The sequence below is a fragment of the Microcaecilia unicolor genome, chromosome 13, assembly GCF_901765095.1.
Source record: "Microcaecilia unicolor chromosome 13, aMicUni1.1, whole genome shotgun sequence".
Lineage (NCBI taxonomy): Eukaryota > Metazoa > Chordata > Amphibia > Gymnophiona > Siphonopidae > Microcaecilia > Microcaecilia unicolor.
The window spans coordinates 60,083,768-60,106,161 of record NC_044043.1 but is presented as its reverse complement, the minus strand read 5'-3'; the positions used below and the strand labels follow the sequence as shown (position 1 = coordinate 60,106,161).

The 22,394-nt window shown below is 44.8% G+C and overlaps 1 protein-coding gene across 2 annotated transcripts in view; it reads left to right on the top strand.

Annotated features, from left to right (window-relative positions):
* FOXN1 (forkhead box N1) overlaps window positions 1–22,394 on the top strand; it is a 122,947-nt gene that overhangs the window by 93,169 nt on the left and 7,384 nt on the right. For both annotated transcript variants that reach the window (XM_030186024.1, XM_030186025.1), the window contains exons 7-9: window positions 2,612–2,708; window positions 15,489–15,696; window positions 17,260–17,745. In XM_030186024.1, the coding sequence (XP_030041884.1) occupies window positions 2,612–2,708; window positions 15,489–15,696; window positions 17,260–17,745 (791 nt within the window). The remainder of the gene's footprint in view (window positions 1–2,611; window positions 2,709–15,488; window positions 15,697–17,259; window positions 17,746–22,394) is intronic.

Below are 22,394 nucleotides of genomic sequence, written 5' to 3'. Positions count from 1 at the left end.
TCGATGGCGGTGCCGAGAAGTCGACGCCCGCTTGGACTCCGGTGAAGCTTCCTCCACCGACGTCGATGGGGAATCGACCTGGGTGGCAGGCAGCACTGAGGTCGGGGATCTCACCACAGGCGAAGGGCCAGATACCACTGTAGCAGACAGTATGGAAGGCGCAAGCACCCCCGACACCGAAGCAGATTGGCACAGAAGCAGGGCCCTGATGCGCTCGTCAAGAGCCGCCATCGGACAAGGCTGCAGGGTCGGTAAAGGAGCTGGTGGCAGAATCTGTCGAGGCTCGGGAGCAGGTACCGGGCTGCTAGACCGACGCATCGGCACCTCCTGAATAGAGGGAGAGTGACCCTCTCGGCACCGACACTTCTCGGGTGCCGAATCTCGCGATGTCCCGGAGCTCCCGGCACCGTGTGTCGAAGGAGAACGATGACGGTGCTTCTTCGCCTTCGCTCAACGCCCGTCATCGAGACTCCTCTGTACCGATGAGGAAGACATGGAATCCTCATGTCTCCTTGGGGCCGGGTCCAATGAAGGTCGGTCCCAGGGGGCCTGCATAACAGGAGGCCTCAAGACAGTTGGAGACCCACTTGATGCCTCACTGCTCCCAGCACGAGTTGGTCATTCCACAGCTATTACCTTCGCTTCCGACGTCGGTGCGTCCCTCGATGTCGATGCCACCGACCTCGGTACTGATGTCGACGTCGAAGGACCAGACAGCCCCAAAAAGCTTCTCTCGTTGGGCCTCTCGAGATGCTTGGGTCCGTTTCTTCATGTGAAGACACAGACTGCAAGCAACTGGGCTATGGTTGGGCCCAAGGCACTAGATACACCAAGCGTGGGTATCAGTACCTGAGATAGTCCGGTTGCACTGAGTACAACGTTTGAAGCCACTGGGTGTCTTCGATGACATGGAAGAAAAAACGGCTTCGGCGAAATCAAAAGACGTGATCGTTCCTGTTAAAAGAAAAAAGGGCACGAAAAGAAGGGAACAACCCGACCGTGCGGCCTAAGCCAGCTGCGTCGAAAAACAAAGGAAACTTTAAAAGGGGCAAAAAAGTAAAGAAAACTATGGGAGTTTTTTTTTTAACTGTAAATCGTAGGAACAAAAAGAAAGGAAGATAGAAATAAAGAAACCAACGCAGAAAAGCTCTTTCCTGGGCCTGCGAGGAGTGGGGAAAAATTTGACTGCACCTCACCACGGAGAAAAAATAACTGAACGAGAATGCTCACGTGACAGATGGGAAGCCAATCTGTGCAGTGCGCGGTGCACGCTGCACGCGCGCCAGAAAACTCTGACAAGATTTTTTTAATATTTTGCTTGCAAAATGGCCGGTTCCCGGGCCGATGTGGACGTTGACCCACATGTGAGAACAAGCAGCCTGCTTGTCTTTGGAGAAAGATAGGACTGTGTTTTATGCGGTCTTGTTTATCCAGTTAAGTGCTGAATATCATATCGTCACTTAACCAGGTAAGTGCTGACTCCGCCTCCAGACCAGAGACAAACTAGCCAGTTCCTTCTGAGGTTCTAAGCAGATATATTCAGTAGCAATATCCGATTAAGTGCTGCTGAACATATCTGGTTAACTCTGGACATGCAATTTAAATGGCCAGGAGCTCTGAATATGTGTACAAACTGTACTGGTCGAAGAAAGTCAGAGAGAAGATGCAGCACATAGAAGGTTTTGTGCACAAAGAATTTCTCTTCTGCTGGCATAAGACCTTTAAGAGGGAAAGAACAAAACAAAATCAGTCTAAGGTGGACTCAACAGCAATCTCCAGATCCATAAAAGCGGAAGGAGGGTTTACAATGAGGGCAGAACAGAACAAGAAACAAATGAGCCTAAATTACAGCAAAGGAGAGTTAAGTTAATTGTTGGGATGAACTTTCTGTTAAGGTTGTCCTGCACTGGAACGAGTTACCTGAGAAGGTGGGAGAATCTCTATCGCTGGAGAATTTTAAGATCAGGTTAGACAAATGTCTGTCTGGAGTTATACATGCACAGTACAAAGGACCCTGTCTGGATGACCTTATATATTCCGTGTTGGTCTTGTCTATGATTCTCTCAGTAAAGAAGGTCTCGTATCTTAGCATTTACGCCAGGTATGATAGATTATACTGGCTAAAAACATGCACCTCTTAAAAAATAGATCATAGTCACGTGTTTAGATTTGGATTTTATTTTTAATTTACCTTTCCCAGTAGTAGCTGGCTATGTCCCTGTCCACAAAGGACTCACAATCTAAATTTGTACCTGAGGCAACAGAGGGCGAAGTGACTTGCCCAAGATTATAAGGTGCAGCAGTGGGATTTAGATCAAGCTTCCCAGGTTGTCAACCAAGTGCTCTAACCACCAGACTAGTCTTCCACTCTGTTTCAGTCTCTGATTTGTGTATGAGAATGAAAGTAACTGAATTTCAGTCTCTGTAAACTGTTACAATCCAGAGGCCTGCCTGCACAGTGACTATTTATGGGCCCCATGACAGGCTGTATGATGTGTGTACTGCACGGTCTGTAGGTTACCAGTTCACTCTAGCAGCAGAACAGCAGAAAGAGGGTAAAGTGATTCTGAGATGTGTAAGTGACATTTTTGTCCTCTTTTTGTCTCTAAAGCATCCTGATTTTTATGGCACTGAAGAACAGCAGAAATGGAAGCCTGCCTGTCAGCGAGATTTACAATTTCATGACTGAACACTTTCCTTATTTCAAGGTACATCATGAATACTGTGTCTTTCTGTTCCTTGTTATCTCACAACTTTCCTCCATGTTCTGATGTTTTCTGAAGATATCTTTGTCCACAATAAGAAAAGGTAATCCAGAGTCATCTAGGTAGTGATGTCCTGCCTCTGGTGTGGCCCAGGCACATATTAGAGTGGGATTGAGGAGTGTCAGTGGAATCATTACTCCAGGTCAAGTCTAGAGGAACTCCAGCTCTTAAATAGTAAGTAACACAGGACACTGTTCTTATGTGCACTAGACATACCTGGATTATTTAAATGCTGTTTGCATCATTCTGGACTGTCTGAACAGGTTTGATATTACAATCAGAAGCCTTTACAATCCAGTTATTAGGTGACATGGGAATTCATGTAACTGGTACACATGCAAACTGCTATGATCTGTTAGTCGGAAACTGCAGTATATCAAGTATTTTAATAAACATAAACAAAAATATAAAGATCTTCAGGTCAAACAAAACCCTTCCATCTTCCACCTGCTAATAAAGGTCACTCTGGAGTTTACCCCCAGGCTCATTCCATAAGTCTTCCCCTATCCTAGCCTGCAACTTCTTTCCAGTAAAACATGCATGCGTTATTTCTACCCTTTAGGTATTTAAGTTTCAGAGACACTAGCAGTCAACATATTTTTAAGGTCAAATCAAAGATACACCAAGCCAGCATGTATTTGTTCCTTACAGGTGCTGGCTGCATTTCTGATAAAACAGACCAAGAACCATAAATTAAATCTTAAATATTAACTACATTAATTGTTTTTTAAATTAAGAGTATTGGATATTCAGGACTGAGAAGCAGGTGAAGCAAGGATCTAGTGGGACAGCTTCCTCTTTTTCAGGCTGGATCCCTTGGCGAGTACACCACAGTTATAGCCTTTTACAAGGACAGAGAGGGATAGTCTGGAACCACTGTAGAGATGTGTTCCGATTAACACCAGGGGATTCAATCCTCCTACTTTGGTGGTGATCCTTATATCATTGTGTCCCCATAGGGTTGGAGAGCAACTAATTAACCCCCACCCCCAAAAGGACAAAAGGGGACCAGCCTCGGCTCATGGCTCACCTCTTTTTCTTTCTTTCTCTCTTTTTTTTTAAATATATTTCTCACATCTTTTTCATTGATAACTCAAGGTGAGTTAGGAACAGTGGGGTCAATGTTCATAACTGGGCTGGAGAGGCTGAATATTGTTAAGTGGTGCTATTCAGTCCACCAACTTGGCTAAGTAAGCACTTAAAGTTACAACAGTAAAACTGTTCTAATTTAATGTGCCAAGTTCACCAGGTACCTGTCTGAATGACAGCCGGGTCAGTGGAGGTCAGTGGACTAACCTGGATATTCAATGCCAGGAGTTGCACATGCCCCAGCAACGAATATCCAGAGTTAGGTCAGCCCGTGGCTGGAAGTGGCTATAAGCCGTTTAGTGCTGCAGGCTGAATATTACTCCCTGTATGTATTTCCCTGTCCCAGGCCTTACAGTCTAAGGCCCCCATTTACTATGCTTTGTTAAGGCAACAGTACATATTATTTACCAATAATATGGGAAGTTTTACCACAATACATTTTAAATCATTATGACTTACAAAGCAAAGAGCTCATTTTTAAGCAAAATAAATAATACAGCTTGCATTAAACTCACAAACTGTGCTATTCATAGAAAGCTAACAACAGTTGAGGTGTTGTTAACTTTCTTCTCTGGGAGCACCAGGCCACTAACATACTGAGGGACAACCTTCCCCTCCCCCCACCCCATTCTTCAATTCATTTGAGTTCCGAGAGTTGATAGATTGACTTAAGATGGAGGGTGATCTGGGTGTCAGTAAGTGTGGGTTTGGAAAGTGGATGGCTTCACACTTGGATATATTTGAGGTACACAGGCATTAAGATCATCTGTAGTCAATGAGTGTGTTTGGAGGAAAAGGGACCTTCCCCCACCCACTTCATCAGCATCCATTTTATCCAGCACTGATCCTCACTCTTACCCTTGAAGTTTTTTTTGCAACCTGGCCCTCATTTCAAAAATAGTGAAGATCAATGGCTTAGCCTGTCTAATAGTTAAACCAGTCCTGAGTAGGTCAGGAAGAAATATCATCTGGTAGACGATTATTTATTCATTTTATTTACTAGGACTTATTTACCACCTTTTTGAAAGAATTTACTCAAGGCGGTGTACAGTAGGAATAAATCAAACATAAGCAACAGCAATTACAGGAGTAAAAATATTCAAATAATACAAATGTTAATAAATCAGATGTTAATGTTGTTTATATTTATTTTTGATTTCATATAACCACTTAACCTGTCATGCAGACCAAAGCAGTGCACAAATACAAAAGATAAAATGAAGCTAAGAAAAGAATGCCAATAATAACAGGAAAGCAAGCCACGCACAACAGAAAAGAAGAAAATAAATTATAGTGAGTCAGCATCTTCCTCAGCAGTATCTAATCCCTGCCTGACACACCTTTCCCTGTCAGCAACTCCTCACAAAGATTCTCCACTCTTTGGCTGCTCCCAGAGCTCTTGCTTCACTTGGCTGTTCCAGTGAGTGTAACACAACCTGGGCTCCCTGCCCCATGGGCATTTACATGGTTGTCCTAGTTAGTAATAGAAATTAGCTGCATCCCTGGGATGCCACAATTCTCTCTTTGGTGAATGTGAGAAACAGGGAACCAGTGCTGATAGGAGCATGGAGCTGGAATTGTCAGGAAACCCAGCACTAGGCCAGATATTACCCTTCCACTGTACTGAACAAGAAGATCTGGTACTTGTGAATCCCTTTCAGCTATCATTCTATTGAGGCATTAAAAGTATTCTACACATATTACTCATTTTGTTAATGACTTGTGAGAGGTACACAATTATTTGCTAAGCGCAACTGTCAGGGCAGGCTTAACCATTAGGAAATCTAAGGGGCCCTTTTACTAAGGTGAGGTAGGCCTAACGCTGGGCCTACTTTGCGGTAAAATGGCAACACCGCGGGATGTGCTGAGGTGTCCTGCGGTAGTTTGGCCAACAGCGCATGCTACTCCCACGATATAAAATATTTTTAAAAATGTTTTGCCACGGGAGGCATGTCTGGGGGCAGAGCGTAGGAGTGACTGCGCTAATCGGGTAGTACAGGCACATTACTGCATGATACCCAATTAGCACAGGAGTAGCACGGGAGCCCTTACCGCCTCTTAAACAGGTGAAGGTAAGGGCTCCTGGCAGTAATGGCCATGCGCTAAAGGGGAAATTAGCACGTGGCCAGAGTGCATTTCAAACCCATTTGCTAATCGCAGAGCCAGCCACTTTCTAGCGTGCCTTGGTAAAAGGACCACAAAGTGTTCATCTAGAGCAGCAGCATCTGTGGAGCAGCAAAGAGCAGCTGCAGTCAAAACAAATAGTAGACCCTGATAGCCAGACAACTCAAAGAACCACTGGCATGTGGTTTTACCTGCAGGGAGGGTGGGGACATTTTTCAAATAGCCATTTACCCAGGCACATGCTTTTGGAAATTGCCCTCATTATGTATGTGCATACAAAACAAAATTTAATACTTAGAAGTGTAATGTCCATCAATGCATTTGTGGCCTTTTGCACCAACTAGGGCAGGGCAGGCTGTCTGTGCTCCCTCCCTTCTGGAGCGTGTATGGTATGTGTCACCAGTGGCTCAGCTCTGCTTTGGGACCTGACCCCTCCTGTTGGGCAAGACATAACAGAGACACCACACCTCAGTGGATGACACTATTTATACTCACTTATGATTTCCTTGGAGATAGAAAATGTCAATGTTATTGTAGGTGGGTTGGGGATGGGGAGTTAGTGGGTAATATTAGACTAAAGTGAGGCATTTAACCAGTTTTTAGTTTCTTTCTTGGGGTAAGTAGAATAGTATATAGGATGGAGAGAAATAAATATTCAGAAACATACAAGAAAAACAAGTAAATGCAAATAAATATAATCAACCAGTTTATGAAAATATTACCATTGTTTACAACACTTTAGACTTTATGTATCACCATAACCAACCCAGCCTTCAAATTCTTCTCAGGGTCCCTTTTGAATAACCCTTCCAAGCCCTCTGAAGGGAAAGTACTTGTCAGTGCTTCTATTCGTGTATGAGCCCCCTCCCTTTGGCCCTCATGATCAAAAGCCCCGCACTGTTCCAAACAGCGCCCTAAAAATAGCGCCGGGACAGCATAGGGCTTTTCTGCATCGATGATCAAAGATAATGCATGCAAATCTAAGCAGCGCTATTATCTTTGATTATCATGTTGAAGTGCGGGAGAATTGCGCCCGAGCATGCGCTCAGCACAATCCTCCCACACTTCTTTGACAGGTCTGGGCTGTCAAAAGCCCAAAACTGTCAAAGTGGCCTGCCGATCCCCCAACAAAGAGGCCGGCGCCGGCCAAACCGACTCCCACCCTCCCACCCAGCGATGGGGGGGGGGCTGGAGGTCCGGTGGACCTCCGGTCCCCCTAACGAACCCCCGCCATGTTCACGGAGGGCTGGAGATCTGGTGGTTCTCCAGCCCCCCCCCCCCCCACGAACCCCCAGAGGACTTGGTTGCCGGCTTAAGAAACGCTGCCTTACCCTCCCATCTGCAACGGGGGGGGGGGGGAGGGCTGGAGGATCGGTGGGTCTCCAGCCCCCCAAACCCCCAGAAATCGTTGTGATCCATCGACGGGGGGGTGGGGCCTAGAGGTCCACCGGACCTCCAGCCCACCCCAGCTCCTCCCCCCCCCCCGGCGTTCTCCACAAATCCCTGGTGGTCCGTGGTGACACGTAACCCCACCCTCCTCCCTCCCGGCCCCCCTACCTTTGTTGGAGGAGGGACGCAGCCTGCATGCCTCCCTCCTCTTCCTTTCGACGCCGCTTCAAAATGGCGGCACCCAGCCCCGCCCATTGCATCCTGGGATGCGCTGGGCGGGGCTACATACCATATAAGGGAGCGATTCCCTTACATGGTATGAAGCCCCGCCCAGCGCATCCCAGGATGCAATGGGCGGGACTGGGCTCCGCCATTTTGAAGCAGCGTCGAAAGGAAGAGGAGGGAGGCATGCAGGCTGCGTCCCTCCTCCAACAAAAGGTAGGGGGGCCGGGAGGGAGGAGGGTGGGGTTACGTGTCACCATGGACCACCAGGGATTTGTTGAGAACGTGGGGGGGGAGGAGTTGGGGTGGACCTCCAGCCCCACCCCCCTTGTCGGTAGATTACAGCGGCCACAAGGATTTCTTGGGGTTTGGGGGGCTGGAGGCCCACCGAACCTCCAGCCCCCCCCCCCTGGCACTGGTGGGAGGGTGGGACAACGCTTGGCCGGAGGCGGCCACAAAGATTTCGGGGGGGTTCGGATCGTCGGGGGGGGGGACCGGAGGTCCACTGGACCTCTAGTCCCATGTGCTATTGCCTTGGGGGGGAACGGGGGCCTGCCAGCATGCAACTGCATGCTGGACAGGGCTCACCATTCCTCCCCAATGATCCGCAAAATCTAACGCCAGCTCAGAGCTGGCGTTGATTTTGCTGCGGCCAGCAACCCAATCTTTGGCGCGCTGGTCGCTGATCATTGGGGATGAATGCGTTAAGCGCCAATTAGCTTGCATTTGCAAACTAATTGCGCTAGAAGCCCTGTTTAGCATGCATTTGCATGCTACTTGCGCTGAGAGCCCTCGAGTGCGCTGTTTCAGGCACTCGAGGGCTCTGATCATGGGTCGACTGCAAACTCTGGCGCTAGTATGGCGTTAACAGCTTCTAGCGCCAGAGTTTGCTTTTGATCATGAGGGCCTTTGTGAGCAAGTCTCCCAAGCACAGCAACATCCCAGTAAGAGTTCTATTTGGTGTTAATTGAACTTATTTTCTCTTTGGTGTTAATTGAACTCATTAAAGTGAATGTTCTGGTCAGGTAAGTAGTGGGTGCAAACAGGAAAAACCGTCTTCCACAAAAGAATCAGACAAAACACAATCTGGAAGAAGCCAAACCACAATCCTTTGAAAGCAGCTGTGGTACTGACAACTAATTTTGGCTGACAAGGCTTTTATTTAAGCTGTACAACAGTCATGCACATTTTACAGTAATCCCACTGGCTTAGAAGAAGGGAAAGGGAAATGGGACTTGATATACCGCCTTTCTGAGGTTTTTGCAGCTACATTCAAAGCGGTTTACAAATATTCAGGTACTTATTTTGTACCAGGGGCAATGGAGGGTTAAGTGACTTGCCCAGAGTCACAAGGAGCTGCAGTGGGAATTGAACTCAGTTCCCCAGGATCAAAGTCCACTGCACTAACCAGTAGGCTACTCCTCCATGATGAAGGCTTTGGTTGCCGAAACACGGCCTGTATTGGGTTCAATTTGTCAGGATTCTCACAACTTTGGATGAATAATAAGCGACTTGTGGTTTGGCTTCTTTCACTCTTGTGTTTTGTCAGGTATGTAGTAGTGCAGGCTTAGGTCTTACTACGGAGTGCATTGATGAGTGGGCTAAAATGCCATCCAGTAAACCAGTGGTTCTCAAATCTGTCGTGGGAGACCACCAACCAAGCAGGTTTTCAGGATAACCCTAATGAATAAGCATCCCTAAATTTAGTAACTGTTATTCTCAACTTTAATTATCAAAATCTCTTTATTCAATATTTAAAATATACATAAAAAGTCCCTTCCACAATACTAACCATATGGTCCTCACAGTCACACTAATCCAACAATAAAATAATGTACTAATAATTCCTTTATCACTAGAATGTCACAATCCAAGCTTTATAAGTATTTGTGATATTTCCTTTTAAAGCCCTATTATGATTTCCTTAACTCTTCAATTATAGGAAACAGATTCTTGTATCTCCTAATATATAAGGCATTAATTATGTACTAGAGAAAGATATATACTCAGTAGATGATTATATAATGAATATGCATGAGATAGGTTAGCATATAATGGAGGTGACAGGCATGCAAATCTCTATGGCTAATGGTCCCCCAGGGCAGATTTGAGAATCACTGCAGTAGTTCTACAGAGAATGTTGCTGCTCCCACACTGTGGACTAACGCACCATTTTTGTCCCTCAACACGTCTAACCATAAAGCTAACAAAAATTCCTCTCTATGTCCTACCCAAAAAGTAAGCCTGCTCTAAATTGTGTACTGTACTCTCACTATACTAGAGATAAAATAAAAGTATTTCTGTTACTGAAGACTGTAAACAAGCAGGAGACTTACACGTCTTGCGGCCACTGGCCTTCTCCAAACCAGGAGCTCTTGAGGTATCTGCAGCCCACCACAGCTAGGTGGCTCAGATACAGCTGCTGTTTCCCCTGGACTCTTTAGCTGCTCCTATTCTACTGGCAGGTTTCTCTTCTCCCCTGCTGGCAGGCTCAGTCTGTCACTCACAGGTGCAATTCTGGCTGTAGTCTTCCTAAAGAGGCTTGCGCCAAGGTTTCTCTCACACAGATTCTGATGGGTTCAGCTGCTGTTCTTCTCTGGGTTCTCTAAAGTTTGCCCTTTTCTCTGCGGGCTGGATTTCCAGTCCCTGTTGACATTCAGCACTAATGCAGGTTGCAAAGCTTTCTTCAGCTTTCCTATTTTCCTTCAGCTGTTTCTGGCTTTCTGTTTCTTACTCAGCCCTTCTCTTTCATGCCTATCTTTGGCTGTTTCTTCCTCAGGTTCCTGGTCTCTTTTTTGCCTATCCTTTTCTGTCTTTGGTCTGTTCTCTTCTCAGGAGGAGAAGGGAGAGTGAGGGTGAAGGGGCACCTTAGATGCCGAGCTCCTTCCAGCTCCACTGGGGCTTCTTTGATCTTGCTGCTCTTGCTTTTCTCGTCATAGTAACATAGTAGATGACGGCAGAAAAAGACCTCCACGGTCCACCCAGTCTGCCCAACAAGATAAACTCACATGTGCCATTTTTTGTGTATACCTTACCTTGATTTGTACCTGTCTTTTTCAGGGCACAGACCGTATAAGTCTGCCCAGCACTATCCCCGCCTCCCAACCACCAACCCCGCCTCCCACCACCGGCTCTGGCACAGACCGTATAAGTCTGCCCAGCACTATCCCCACCTCCCAACCACCAGCCCTGCCTCCCACCACTGGCTAAGCTTCTGGGGATCCCTTCCTTCTGAGCAGGATTCCTTTATGTTTATCCCACGCATGTTTGAATTCCGTTACCGTTTTCCTCTCCACCACCTCCCGCGGGAGGGCATTCCAAGCATCTGCTCTCTATGTTCTCCTATGGCAGGCACAGGAACTCCATATGTTTTTCACCCATCTTCTTTCTTCATTTTTGCTTCAAAATAAGTATCACATACCATGTAAATGAGTTTATCTTGTTGGGCAGACTGGATGGGCCATACAGGTTTTTATCTGCTGTCATTTACTATGTTACTATCAGGCTTATTTTCAAAAGAGAAGGGCGCCCATCTTTCGACACAAATCGCAAGATGGGTGTCCTTCTCACAGGGTCGCCCAAATCGGCATAATCGAAAGCCGATTTTGAGCGTCCTCAACTGCTTTCCGTGGCGGGGATGACCAGAGTTCACGGGGGCGTGTCATCCAATAATGGAAAAAAGAAGGGTGTCGCTGACAAGCACTTGGCCGACTTTACTTGGTCCATTTTTTCTTGCGACCAAGCCTCAAAAAGGTGCCCGAACTGACCAGATGACCACCGGAGGGAATCGGGGATGACCTCCCCTTACTCCCCCAATGGTCACTAACCCCCTCCCACCCTAAAAAAATACTTAAAAAATATTTTTTGCCAGCCTCTATGCCAGCCTCAAATGTCATACCCAGCTCCCTGACAGCAATATGCAGGTCCCTGGAACAGTTTTAGTGGGTGCAGTGCACTTCAGGCAGGCGGCCCCAGGCCCATCCCCCCTACCTGTTACACTTGTGGTGGTAAATGTGAGCCCTCCAAAACCCACTGTACCCATATGTAGGTGCCCCCCTTCACCCCTTAGGACTATGGTAGTGTTGTATAGTTGTGGGTAGTGGGTTTTTGGGGGATTTTGGGTGTCTCAGTACCCAAGGTAAGGGAGCTATGCACCTGGGAGCAATTTCTGAAGTCCTCTGCAGTGCCCCCTAGGGTGCCCAGTTGGTTTCCTGGCATGTGAGGGGGACCAGTGCACTATGAATGCTGGCTCTTCCCAAGACCAAATGGCTTGGATTTGGTCATTTCTGGGATGGGCATCCTTGGTTTCCATTATCGCCGAAAACCGGGGATGACCATCTCTAAGGACGACCATTTCTAAGGTTGACCTAAATGTTGAGATTTGGCCGTCCCCAACCGTATTATCGAAATGAAAGATGGCCGCCCATCTTGTTTCGATAATACGGGTTTCCCCGCCCCTTTGCCGGGACGTCCTGCGAGGACATCCTCAGGAAAACTTGGGCGCCCCATTCGATTATGCCCCTCCACATGTTCAAATGAGAGGGTTGGGGAGGGTTGATTACTCTTCCATCATGGGGGGGGGGGGGGGGGGGTATTTCTATGTCCTTGTTTCTAGCAGATCTCCCTGGGTTGGTGGACTTCATCTTCACCAGTGACTACCTTGCCCCAGTGCTCTCTGCTTCCCAGAGGGGGAATTCACTGCTGTTCTCCTTTCTGTGCCATCTGGGGTCATGGACCCTTTAAGGATTACTGATAGAGGGGGCTGGAGCCCCTTTTGGGCCATCTTTATCTGCTGTCATTTACTTTTTTACTATATCAGCTCTCTCTTCAGCCACCACAGCTGCTCCTGCTCACAGCTCTGGTTCTCCTTTTGTCATGCTGCTTTTAGACGCCACCATGGCCTTTTAAATGCCTCTCTGCTCTCTCTCACTTCCTCTGCCCTCTGGGTTTGTAGGTCCAGTTCACTGCATGGGAGGAGTGCTGTGCTTGGTCCCTCTGCTTCAGGGACTGCTTCAGGGGGACCTGCTCTGTCTTCCTCAGGAATAAACTTTTTATTTTGACCTGGTTACATATTTTTACAGGATTGTTCTGGGATGGGTGATGTTGGGATACTCATGATTGCTGAGTTTAATTATTAAAATCTCTAAGGGGGTTTACAAATGGAAAGAAGATAATTGAGGGGAAGATGCAAGGCTGAAAGTTTGCCTAGGGCATTTAATACCATTGCATTGGCCCTAACAGCCCTGAATTCAAGACACATGCTGCATGCCTCAAACCCAAACCCTGGATCAGATCTTACATCTACATACACTTGGCCAATCTTGAAGTTTGACTGTTTAAAAAAATTGGTGGCTCGAGGGGCACTTAGAATTACAGGTACCAGAATGCGTTGGTAGTGGCAAGAAGAATCAGAAACCAGGACTGACCTAAAGTCTTTCCTATCATCTTAGTCACTTGGCAGCTCTGCAAATAAGATATCTTTGGCAGTTTCATTCTAACACTAAGATTGAAAAAAATGTACAATATGGAAACCTCAGGAGGTCTCATGTACTACAAAATGTGGAAAGTCCTTTAGTGCATCAGGTCTATAAATACTAATAATACAATCCAATAGGTGTTCAAATTAGTAAATGCCAACATGGTGTCTGGGGCTACACTTGAAGAGCAGCTGGTCACTTTTAGAAAGGTCAGTAGCTTAGATGCTTTCTTTCTGTAACTGCTACCAGTATGGTGGTAGACCACATATTTAAAAACCAGAGACATGTATATCCCTCTTCAGTGATCCACCAGTCAAGAAGAGAGGCCAGTGGATCACTGTGGAGGGACATGGTTAGTAGGCTGCAAATAACCTTATGCAAGTGGCAAGGAATACAGGAAAATAGCTGACCTTGAAAGACAGGGTGGGCCAGCTATGAGCCTGGCTGTGAAGCCCTCTTGTCAGAATGGCGAGGCTGGTGGAAGTGTTCAGCCTCAGACCCCATCCCCCCTCCCATTATCTTTAATGGCTCTAGACCCCTTGAGATTTTCATAATTGTGATCATCTCTGGAAAAAGGTGACTAAAATCTCTAGAAGCAAAAAATGAGGTTTTAATGAATTCTGTTAGAGCAAACAATTTGTAATACCACAGTCCAAACCTCATCCTTTTATGTGAAAAAATTGCAAAAGTTATATAATTTCAAACATGTAACTTTCACAAGCTGCTTATAGAAACAGAGAAAAATGAAGGCAGATAAAGATCATATGGCCTACCCAGTCTAAACTCCCTATCACTCCCTTAGAGATGCTATGTACTTGTCCCAAACTCTGTTGAATGCAGATACTGTTTTCATCTCCACCACTTCCACCAGGAGGCCATTCCATGAATTCACCATCCTTTCCAGGAGGAAGTATTTCCTTAGGTTACTTCTGTGTCTGTCCCCTTTCACCTTCTTCCCATGCCCCCTTGTTCCAGAGCCTCCTTTTAATTGAAAGAGACTTGCATCCTGTGCTTTTATGTCACTTTAGGTATTTAAATGTCTCTATCACATCTATTCTCTCCTGCCTTTCTTCCAAAATATACATATTGAAATATTTAAGTCTGTCCCCGTATGCTTTATGACAAAGACCACTGACCATTTTAGTAGCTGCCGTCTGGACTGACTCCATCCTGTTTATATCTTTTTGAAGGTGTGTTCTCCAGAATTGTACACAATATTCTAAGTGAGGTCTCACCAGAGTCTTACACAGGGGCATCATCACCTCCTTTTTCCTACTGGCCATTCCTCTCCCTATGTACCCAAGCATCCTTCTAGCATTCGCTGTCGCCTTTTCTATCAGTTAAGCTACCTTAAGATCATCACATATGATCACACACAAGTCCTGTTTCACTTTTGTGCACAAAAGTTCTTCACCCCTTAAACTGTACAATTCCCTTGGGTTTTGGCAGCCCAAATGCACCACCCTGCATTTTTTAGCATTACATCTAAGCTGTCAAATTTCAGACCACTCCTCTAGCTTTGCTAAGTCTTTCCTCATGTTATCCACACCATGGAGTGTCTACCCTATTGCAGATTTTGATATTATCCGCAAAGACACAAACTTTATCAGGCAGCCCTTCAGCAATATTGCTTACAAAAATGTTAAAAAGAACTGACCCAAGACCCACTCTCATCATTTTGGATCTATTACTTCAGTCACCTTTTCCAAGAGATGGTCACAATTAAATTGAATGATGATTATACTGACATCACCCATCCCAAAACAATCCTGTAGAACTGTATATGCATAGAAGAACATCACACATTTAAATATTAAACTTTGTTTTGTACCTTCATATGCAATGAGGGCAATTTCCAAAAATCAATTACCAGGTAAATGTCTACTTATCCTGGTCACAGTAGCACTCCAAGGCAAGACGGTGGAGGAAGTCCGCCCTGGGTGCAGGCAACAAGGGGGTGCGCGGAGCGGGCGCGTGGCTGTCGGCTCTGATGGTCCCCTACCTCCTCTGATATTACTTTCTGTTCTGGGGCAGGGGACAGTCACGGGCCTGCTCCGCATACCCCCTTACTAGGAGGAAAGATGCTGGAGTGATGCGCTTCAGGGGGGTGATGCGCCAGGGGGGGGGTGCAGCAGTGACCCGCCCCAGGTGACGAACAAGCTATGAATTCTAATGCCTGGTTAATGAGCTATTTGAAAATTGCAAACTCTCCCTGCAAGTAAAAGGACATGCTGATGGTTCTTTGTGAGTTGTCTGGTTGTCGGAATCTGTTGCTTTGCTTTCACTGCACCTGCCTTTTGCTGCTCAGAAGCTGTCACCCCTAGGCAAAGCCAGCCCTGTAAAATGGGTAATAAGAAGAGAGGAGACAAGGTTGCATGAGCTTCCTTTTGAAATTATTTACATGTCTATTTTTCCTCTGTAGACGGCTCCAGATGGCTGGAAGAACTCTGTGCGCCATAACTTGTCTTTGAACAAGTGCTTTGAAAAGGTGGAAAATAAATCCGGTAACTCTTCTCGGAAAGGTTGTTTGTGGGCACTAAACCCATCCAAGATTGATAAGATGCAGGAGGAGCTCCAGAAGTGGAAGAGAAAAGACCCAGTAGCTGTGAGGAAGAGCATGGCAAAGCCAGGTGAGCAAGTGGCAAATATATGAGCACCCCTTACGAAACGCAGAAGAAACCAAGAGTACGGGAAAGCCAGTACACCTGAAAATTTACTGGATTTCGATCTAGTTACTCTATGACAAGAAAAGGGACTGGCCCATGAGCCCAATATCCTTAGAAGCCCTTGTTCTTTGGGCTTCCATGCATACTGCAGAAACCACTTTCACAGGATCTGAAAAAAGGTGTGTGGGCATATACATAGGCGCCCGGTATAAGAGGCTTGGACAGGCTAAGCCTCCCCTGCTGTGCTCTGAGGGGTTTAAATTGTTGATTTACCTCCATCCTCACAGCAGGAGCTGCAGTGAAAGCCCTCTAGCCTTGTCCAGTTGTAGAAATTGGTTTATGGTTTGTTTACCTTACTGCTGGGAGAGCGGGGGAGGGGGGTTGGCTGGAGGTGTCCTGGGTTGCCAGGGAGATATTTAACGAGGATGATTTCCTGACCTGCACTGAGGACAGATAGCAGCAGATACTGGGCCAGCATGATCAGAAAAAGTCACCAAACAAAGGTAGAAAAGATCATTTTATTTTCATTATAGTGTTTGGAATATGTCCACCTTGAGAATCAGGTGCTCAACATTAAAAGTTTATATTTATTTATTTATTTACTTATTTATGGCATTTTATCCCACATTAAACATGAATTAGGGTGTTTTGTGGCTCTACATGAGAATTGTGATGATATGATCCCTTGTTTCATATTGTTGACGGTCTGCATTTTCCATATGGGTGGTATATTGGTGTATTAGGTTCTGCCCAGTGTAATATTTATGGTACAGTAAGGTTCTGAGTGTGTTTTTGCACAAAGTTGTACATAGTGTTTTGCAGTTGAGCGATTGTGCTTAGAATATGCTTTGAGCAACCACTTTATTCTTTGACATATGTTACATATCTAATATCTAAATTTAATAAAATGTATTAATTGTGATTATTTTTTATTTATTTATTTTTTCTGTGTGTTATCAGACAATTATGTAAATAAGCTCCGCCCCTGGCTCCACCCCATAACCCCACCCCCTTTAGCCTCCCCAAACAGTTGGGCCACCGACCGCCTATGGGCATATACCACCCTCATGGCTACCCCTGTAGGCTAGATTGGAACACAGGGCATAAGTCTGGAATGAAGGCTGGTCTGCCAACTCGGCTTTGCAGTTCCTACAGAAGTAACAGAGTGATGATTTTGGCACTTGCTTAGACAGGGCAGTAATGATTCTGCCAGTAAATTGTTAACATGTATGTGTTCTTGTAGATGAAAATCTACAAACCAACGGTATATAAAAGATGTTGCATTTGCATTTTAAAGGGAATTTGTTTTACTGTTCATAAACTACTCTCAGTCTTGAATGGTTTACCTACACTTGTCAATCATGAATTAGTGGATCACATGCAGTGCATGAAATCTTTCCTTCAGGTCATTTTAAATGTAGCAGTAACACGTTTCAGATTTCTATGCAGTGTTACACTGGCCTGCATTGCACTGACTGTAGCCTCATGAGAAACCATAACTTATGTATTAATCTGTTTACATTTCAGAAGAACTTGACAGACTGATAGGTGACAAGACTGAAAATTCAAGACCTTCAGCTATGACCTGCAGTGCCGTAGGCGTTTCCTCTTCACCGGCTCCTATGCAGATGTCTTTCCAAACCTCCCTTTCCTCCAGTATCCCAGCATCCTTGCACCCCATTAACACATCTTCAGCCTCTCTGCATGAAAGGCCTCAGCCTGTGTGCCACCAATCTCTGTGCTTCACATCACCATCACCAGGTTATCCTCATATCCAACAGCCTCCTGGAGTCCACCAAACCCACTATCCACCTCTGGAAATTCAAGGTGAACCACTACCACAGTATAGCCCCCAGGACTCCCCCCTGCCTGCTCACAGCCCACCCATCCACAATTTGAACGCCATAGCAGACCATTCTCCCGCCAGAACAATACAGGACACTCTCATGGAAGGAGACCTAAGTAATGACATTGATGCTCTTAACCCTTCCCTTACAGACTTTGAGCTACAAGGTAAGGATCTGAAACATTAACAGATTTATATTATCCGTTGATATGCTTATTTGTTTTAGTTACCAAATTGTATTACAAATAATTTCTAAGAGTAATAATCAGATTACTACTATTCATTTCTAAAGCCGTGCTAGATTTGCACAATGCTGTCCAGATGCACAGAAAGAGGCAGTCCCTGTTTGGAAGAGCTTAGGCGTGCATGGTGCTATCCAGATACACAGAAGAGACAGTACCTGCTCAGAAGAGCTTAAACATGAAGCTTAGCTTAGTTTGACTTTTTTGACTCTCTATTCTGCTTTCCACAGAAGCATCAAAATGGTTTACAATAAAGACAAATATCCAATCTTTTGATAAGTAAACCGCTATGAACCCTTCTTAGGGAAATTGCGGTTAAAAAGTACCACGTTCACATTGACAAAATTACCACATGACTGCAGCAAGGCACAATAATAAACTACACAAAATTTGATCTGGCCTACATTTAAAAATAAGGAAAACAGACAAACCCCGGAGTTCTGGTCAAAAGCACAGAGGGCAGCAACCCTCAAAATTAGAAACATCAATAGGCTTCCCATAGTTGAGACAAACATACGTGACAAACAAAATCTGTGTTATTAAGACTTCTTCATATTCACAGGCCAGCTTTTCACTTCTTGAGAACAAACACCAAAGAAATTAACCTTGCACCTGATCCAAGCATTTGTGGCCAGTGTGTTTATGCTATATAGAGAAAACAGCCTACCCTATTGATTATGTAGTCATTTTCCAGAGCAAAAATCCACTCTGCATAGGAAATGTATACTAGCCAGAAATGTCAGAACTGAGACCATAATATGTACTATTCTGAGCAAAACTTTCAGCCTACTAATGTGGGAAAAGGTGGGATACAAATGTAATAATAACCATGATCAAGAAGACCCTATAATCCTAAACCTATGCCCTCCAGGTTACAAAATCACTCACTGGACCAGAAAGGAAAAGAGAGGCGGAGGCATAGCACTAATATATCGATCCTATTTTACCATCAATACCACTGCCGAGTCCATAACAACCCAACTCGAAATAGCTCAATCAAAATCCACCACAAAACCCTGCTCGACCACCTAAATTGCGTACTGTTTTACAGACCACTATGCAATTGGAACGAAAGCCAGTCAGTCTTCATGGACTTCATTTCAAATACTTGTGTATCCAACACCAATATACTAGTATTAGGAGACATTAACCTACACCTAGAAGACCCAAACTCTACCAATGCACGAGAATGCAAGGACTTCCTTCACTTATGGGATCTTAAATGGCCACACATGCAAACAACCCATGTGAAAGGACACACACTTGACCTCATCTCACACAAACTGTCCACAGACCAGAACCTAATAATAACAGAAACTAAATGGACAGAAATACCATGGACCAACCATTACAAACTAAACCTCTCTCTAAAATGGCGGAAAAGGGGTTCTCTTCACATACGAGAACACATAACCCACAGCACAAGAGGCCAAATAGACCCAGAAACATTCTGGCAACAGATATACAATAACGACTGGACAACTCAAATGGACTCTATATACTACCTCTCAGAATAGGATAAAAGATGTAGAAGCATATTAGACAAAATAGCACCCTTATGAACAAGAACCTCAGGCAGACATAACTTGATACCATGGTTCAATGAAGAACTGAAAAAATTAAAAACACAGTCCAGGAAACTCAAATGCGCATGGAAAAAAATAAAAGATGAAGACACACTCAACGCATGGAAACAAATACAAAGAAAATACAAATACGCAATAAGACAGACCAAAAGGTCATACTATAAAAGTAAAATAGGGCCGGACTACAAAGACATGAAGAAACTATACCAACTCGTGAACAAAGTACTAGATATAACTCCGGCCACCAAAACCAATACTGACATCCCATCTGCAGACAATCTTGCTAAATACTTCAACGAAAAAATTGCAAACCTACGCAAAACTGTACCTCAGGACAACACGGATACCGAAAACTTCATCGATGGTTTAGACCCAACCCCAGCGGACTGAACCTGGTCAAACTTCACTCTCCTCACTGCCGCTACAGTAACCCAGGCGATTAACAGGTTCTCCAACACTCACTGTCAATTGGATACCTACCCCAGTTACCTAATAAAATCCACCCCCCACCGCTTCATAACAGACCTCACATCCCATTTAAACTACATGCTTCAACAAGGTCTCTTCCCTAAGGAAAAAGGCAACATCCTACTCACCCCATCCCAAAAGACACCAAGAAAAAAAACGAATGACATCACCAACTACTGCCCAGTAGCATCTATCCCACTGGTAGTCAAATTAATGGAAAGCATGGTAACCAAACAACTTAATGATTACATAAACAAATTCACAATACTACATGAATCACAATCAGGATTTTGCCCCCTACATAGCACCGAAACAGTATTAATTACTAAATTCAAGCAAGAAATAGCAACAGGTAAAAGTATACTTCTCTAATTCGACATGTCTACTGCGTTCGACATGGTCAACCATAAAATACTACTAAGACTCCTAAATTACTTCGGGATTGGTGGAAACATACTTAAATGGATCAAGGGTTTCCTAACCACTAGAACATATCAAGTGAAATCAAGCTCAACCATATCATCACCGTGGAAAGCAGACTGCGGAGTACCACAAGGATTACCATTATCACCGATCCTTTTCAACCTTATGATGACCCCACTAGCCAAGTCGTTATCCAACCAAGGCCTTAACCCATTCATCTACGCGGACGAAGTCAAAATATACATCCCTTACAAACAAGATCTGGCAGAAATCACCAACAAAATCAAGCTCAGCTTGAACATCATGGACTCATGGGCAAATGCATTCCAACTAAAACTCAACACAGAAAAAACACACTGTCTCACCATCTCATCCCAATACAACACGTATAAACCCACAAACATAAACACCTCAGGATACACCCTTCCTATCTCAGACAGCCTGAAAGTTCTAGGCGTTACAATCGACCGGAACCTCTCACTAGAGAACCGAGCGAAATCCACAATAAAGAAAATGTTTCACTCAATGTGGAAACTCAAACGGGTGAAACCATTCTTCCCGAGGGAAATATTCCGCAACTTGATACAACCAATGGTACTAAGCTACGCAGACTACTGCAATGGAATTTATGTGGGATGCAAAGAACAAATCATAAAGAAACTTCAGACCGCTCAAAACACAGCAGCCAGGCTTATATTTGGAAAAACGTGGTTTGAAAAAGCGCCAAACTTCTCCGAGAAAAACTGCACTGGCTCCCAATCAAAGAATGTATTGCTTTCAAAATCTGCACCCTGGTTCATAAAATTATCTACGGCGAAGCCCCGGGATATATGACAGACCTCATAAACCTGCCAACCAGAAACACAATAGGATCAGCTCAAACATACCTAACTCTCCACTACCCAAGCTGCAAAGGAATCAAATACAAATCAACTTATGCATCCAGCTTTTCCTATTTAAGCGCACAACTATGGAACGCACTGCCAAAAGTCGTAAAAACAACGTTTGACCACCTAAATTTAGGGAAATCACTAAAAACAAACCTGTTCAAAAAGGCATACCCCACCGACCCAACATAAAAGCCTGAATATCTGCAACACAATGAAACCAAAGCTCGTAATGGACATAACTTAACTCTTCCTCTCTAAGATCCCCTAATGTATCTGTCACACATGAACCTTATTCTACCACAACATCACCTCGTATTGGTTCATACCGGAATTGGCGAACGCCGATACGGTACTATGTAAGCCACATTGAGCCTGTAAATAGGTGGGAAAATGTGGGATACAAATGTAACTAACTAAACTAAAATAATTAAATAAATAAAACTTGACAGCAGACATCTGACAGAACAGTTCATATGTAACAAAATATAATTTTTCTAAATCGGGGGTTCTTATCCTGGTCCTTGGGTCACACCAAACCAGTCTGCTTTTCAAGATATCTGCAATGAATATGCATAAGATAAATTTGCATGCACAGTGTCCACTGTATGCAAATTTATCTCACACATATTCGTTGTAGGCATCCTGAAAATGTGACTGGTTAGGATTGTCCTGAGGACTGAGTTGAGGACCCCTGGACTAGATTAAAGGGCTGGAGGTGATAAAGTGAAAAAATGTGGGTGCCCATACAGCAGGCCCAACATTAGGGGATTTAAACAGGGCAATTGCCCTGCACTCCATGCCAGAAGGGGCCCCAAGCCTGCTCAAAACTGAAGGCAGAACAGCCTGTTGGCAGGCTTTGAGGCCCCCTTGCAAATTTCTGTCCTGGGCCTCAGCAGGTCTAACACTGGCTCCAAAATACAGTAACCTCAAATCCAGTCCTCAAGGTCCACAACCAAGCCTGGTTTTCATGATTTCCACAATGAATACATATAAGATTGCATGCAATGGAAACAGTGAAAACAAATAGATGTCATAGATATTCATTGTGGAAATCCTGAAAACCAGGGTGGGTTGTGGACCTCAAGGACTGGATTTGAGGACCCCTGCAGTAAAGGCTCGTGGCACTGTAGCCCAACTGAGGCTGGTTCTGATTGAGTTGAAAGCCTAAAGTAACTGGAAAAAACTGCTGGAAGGTCAGTGAGTAAAG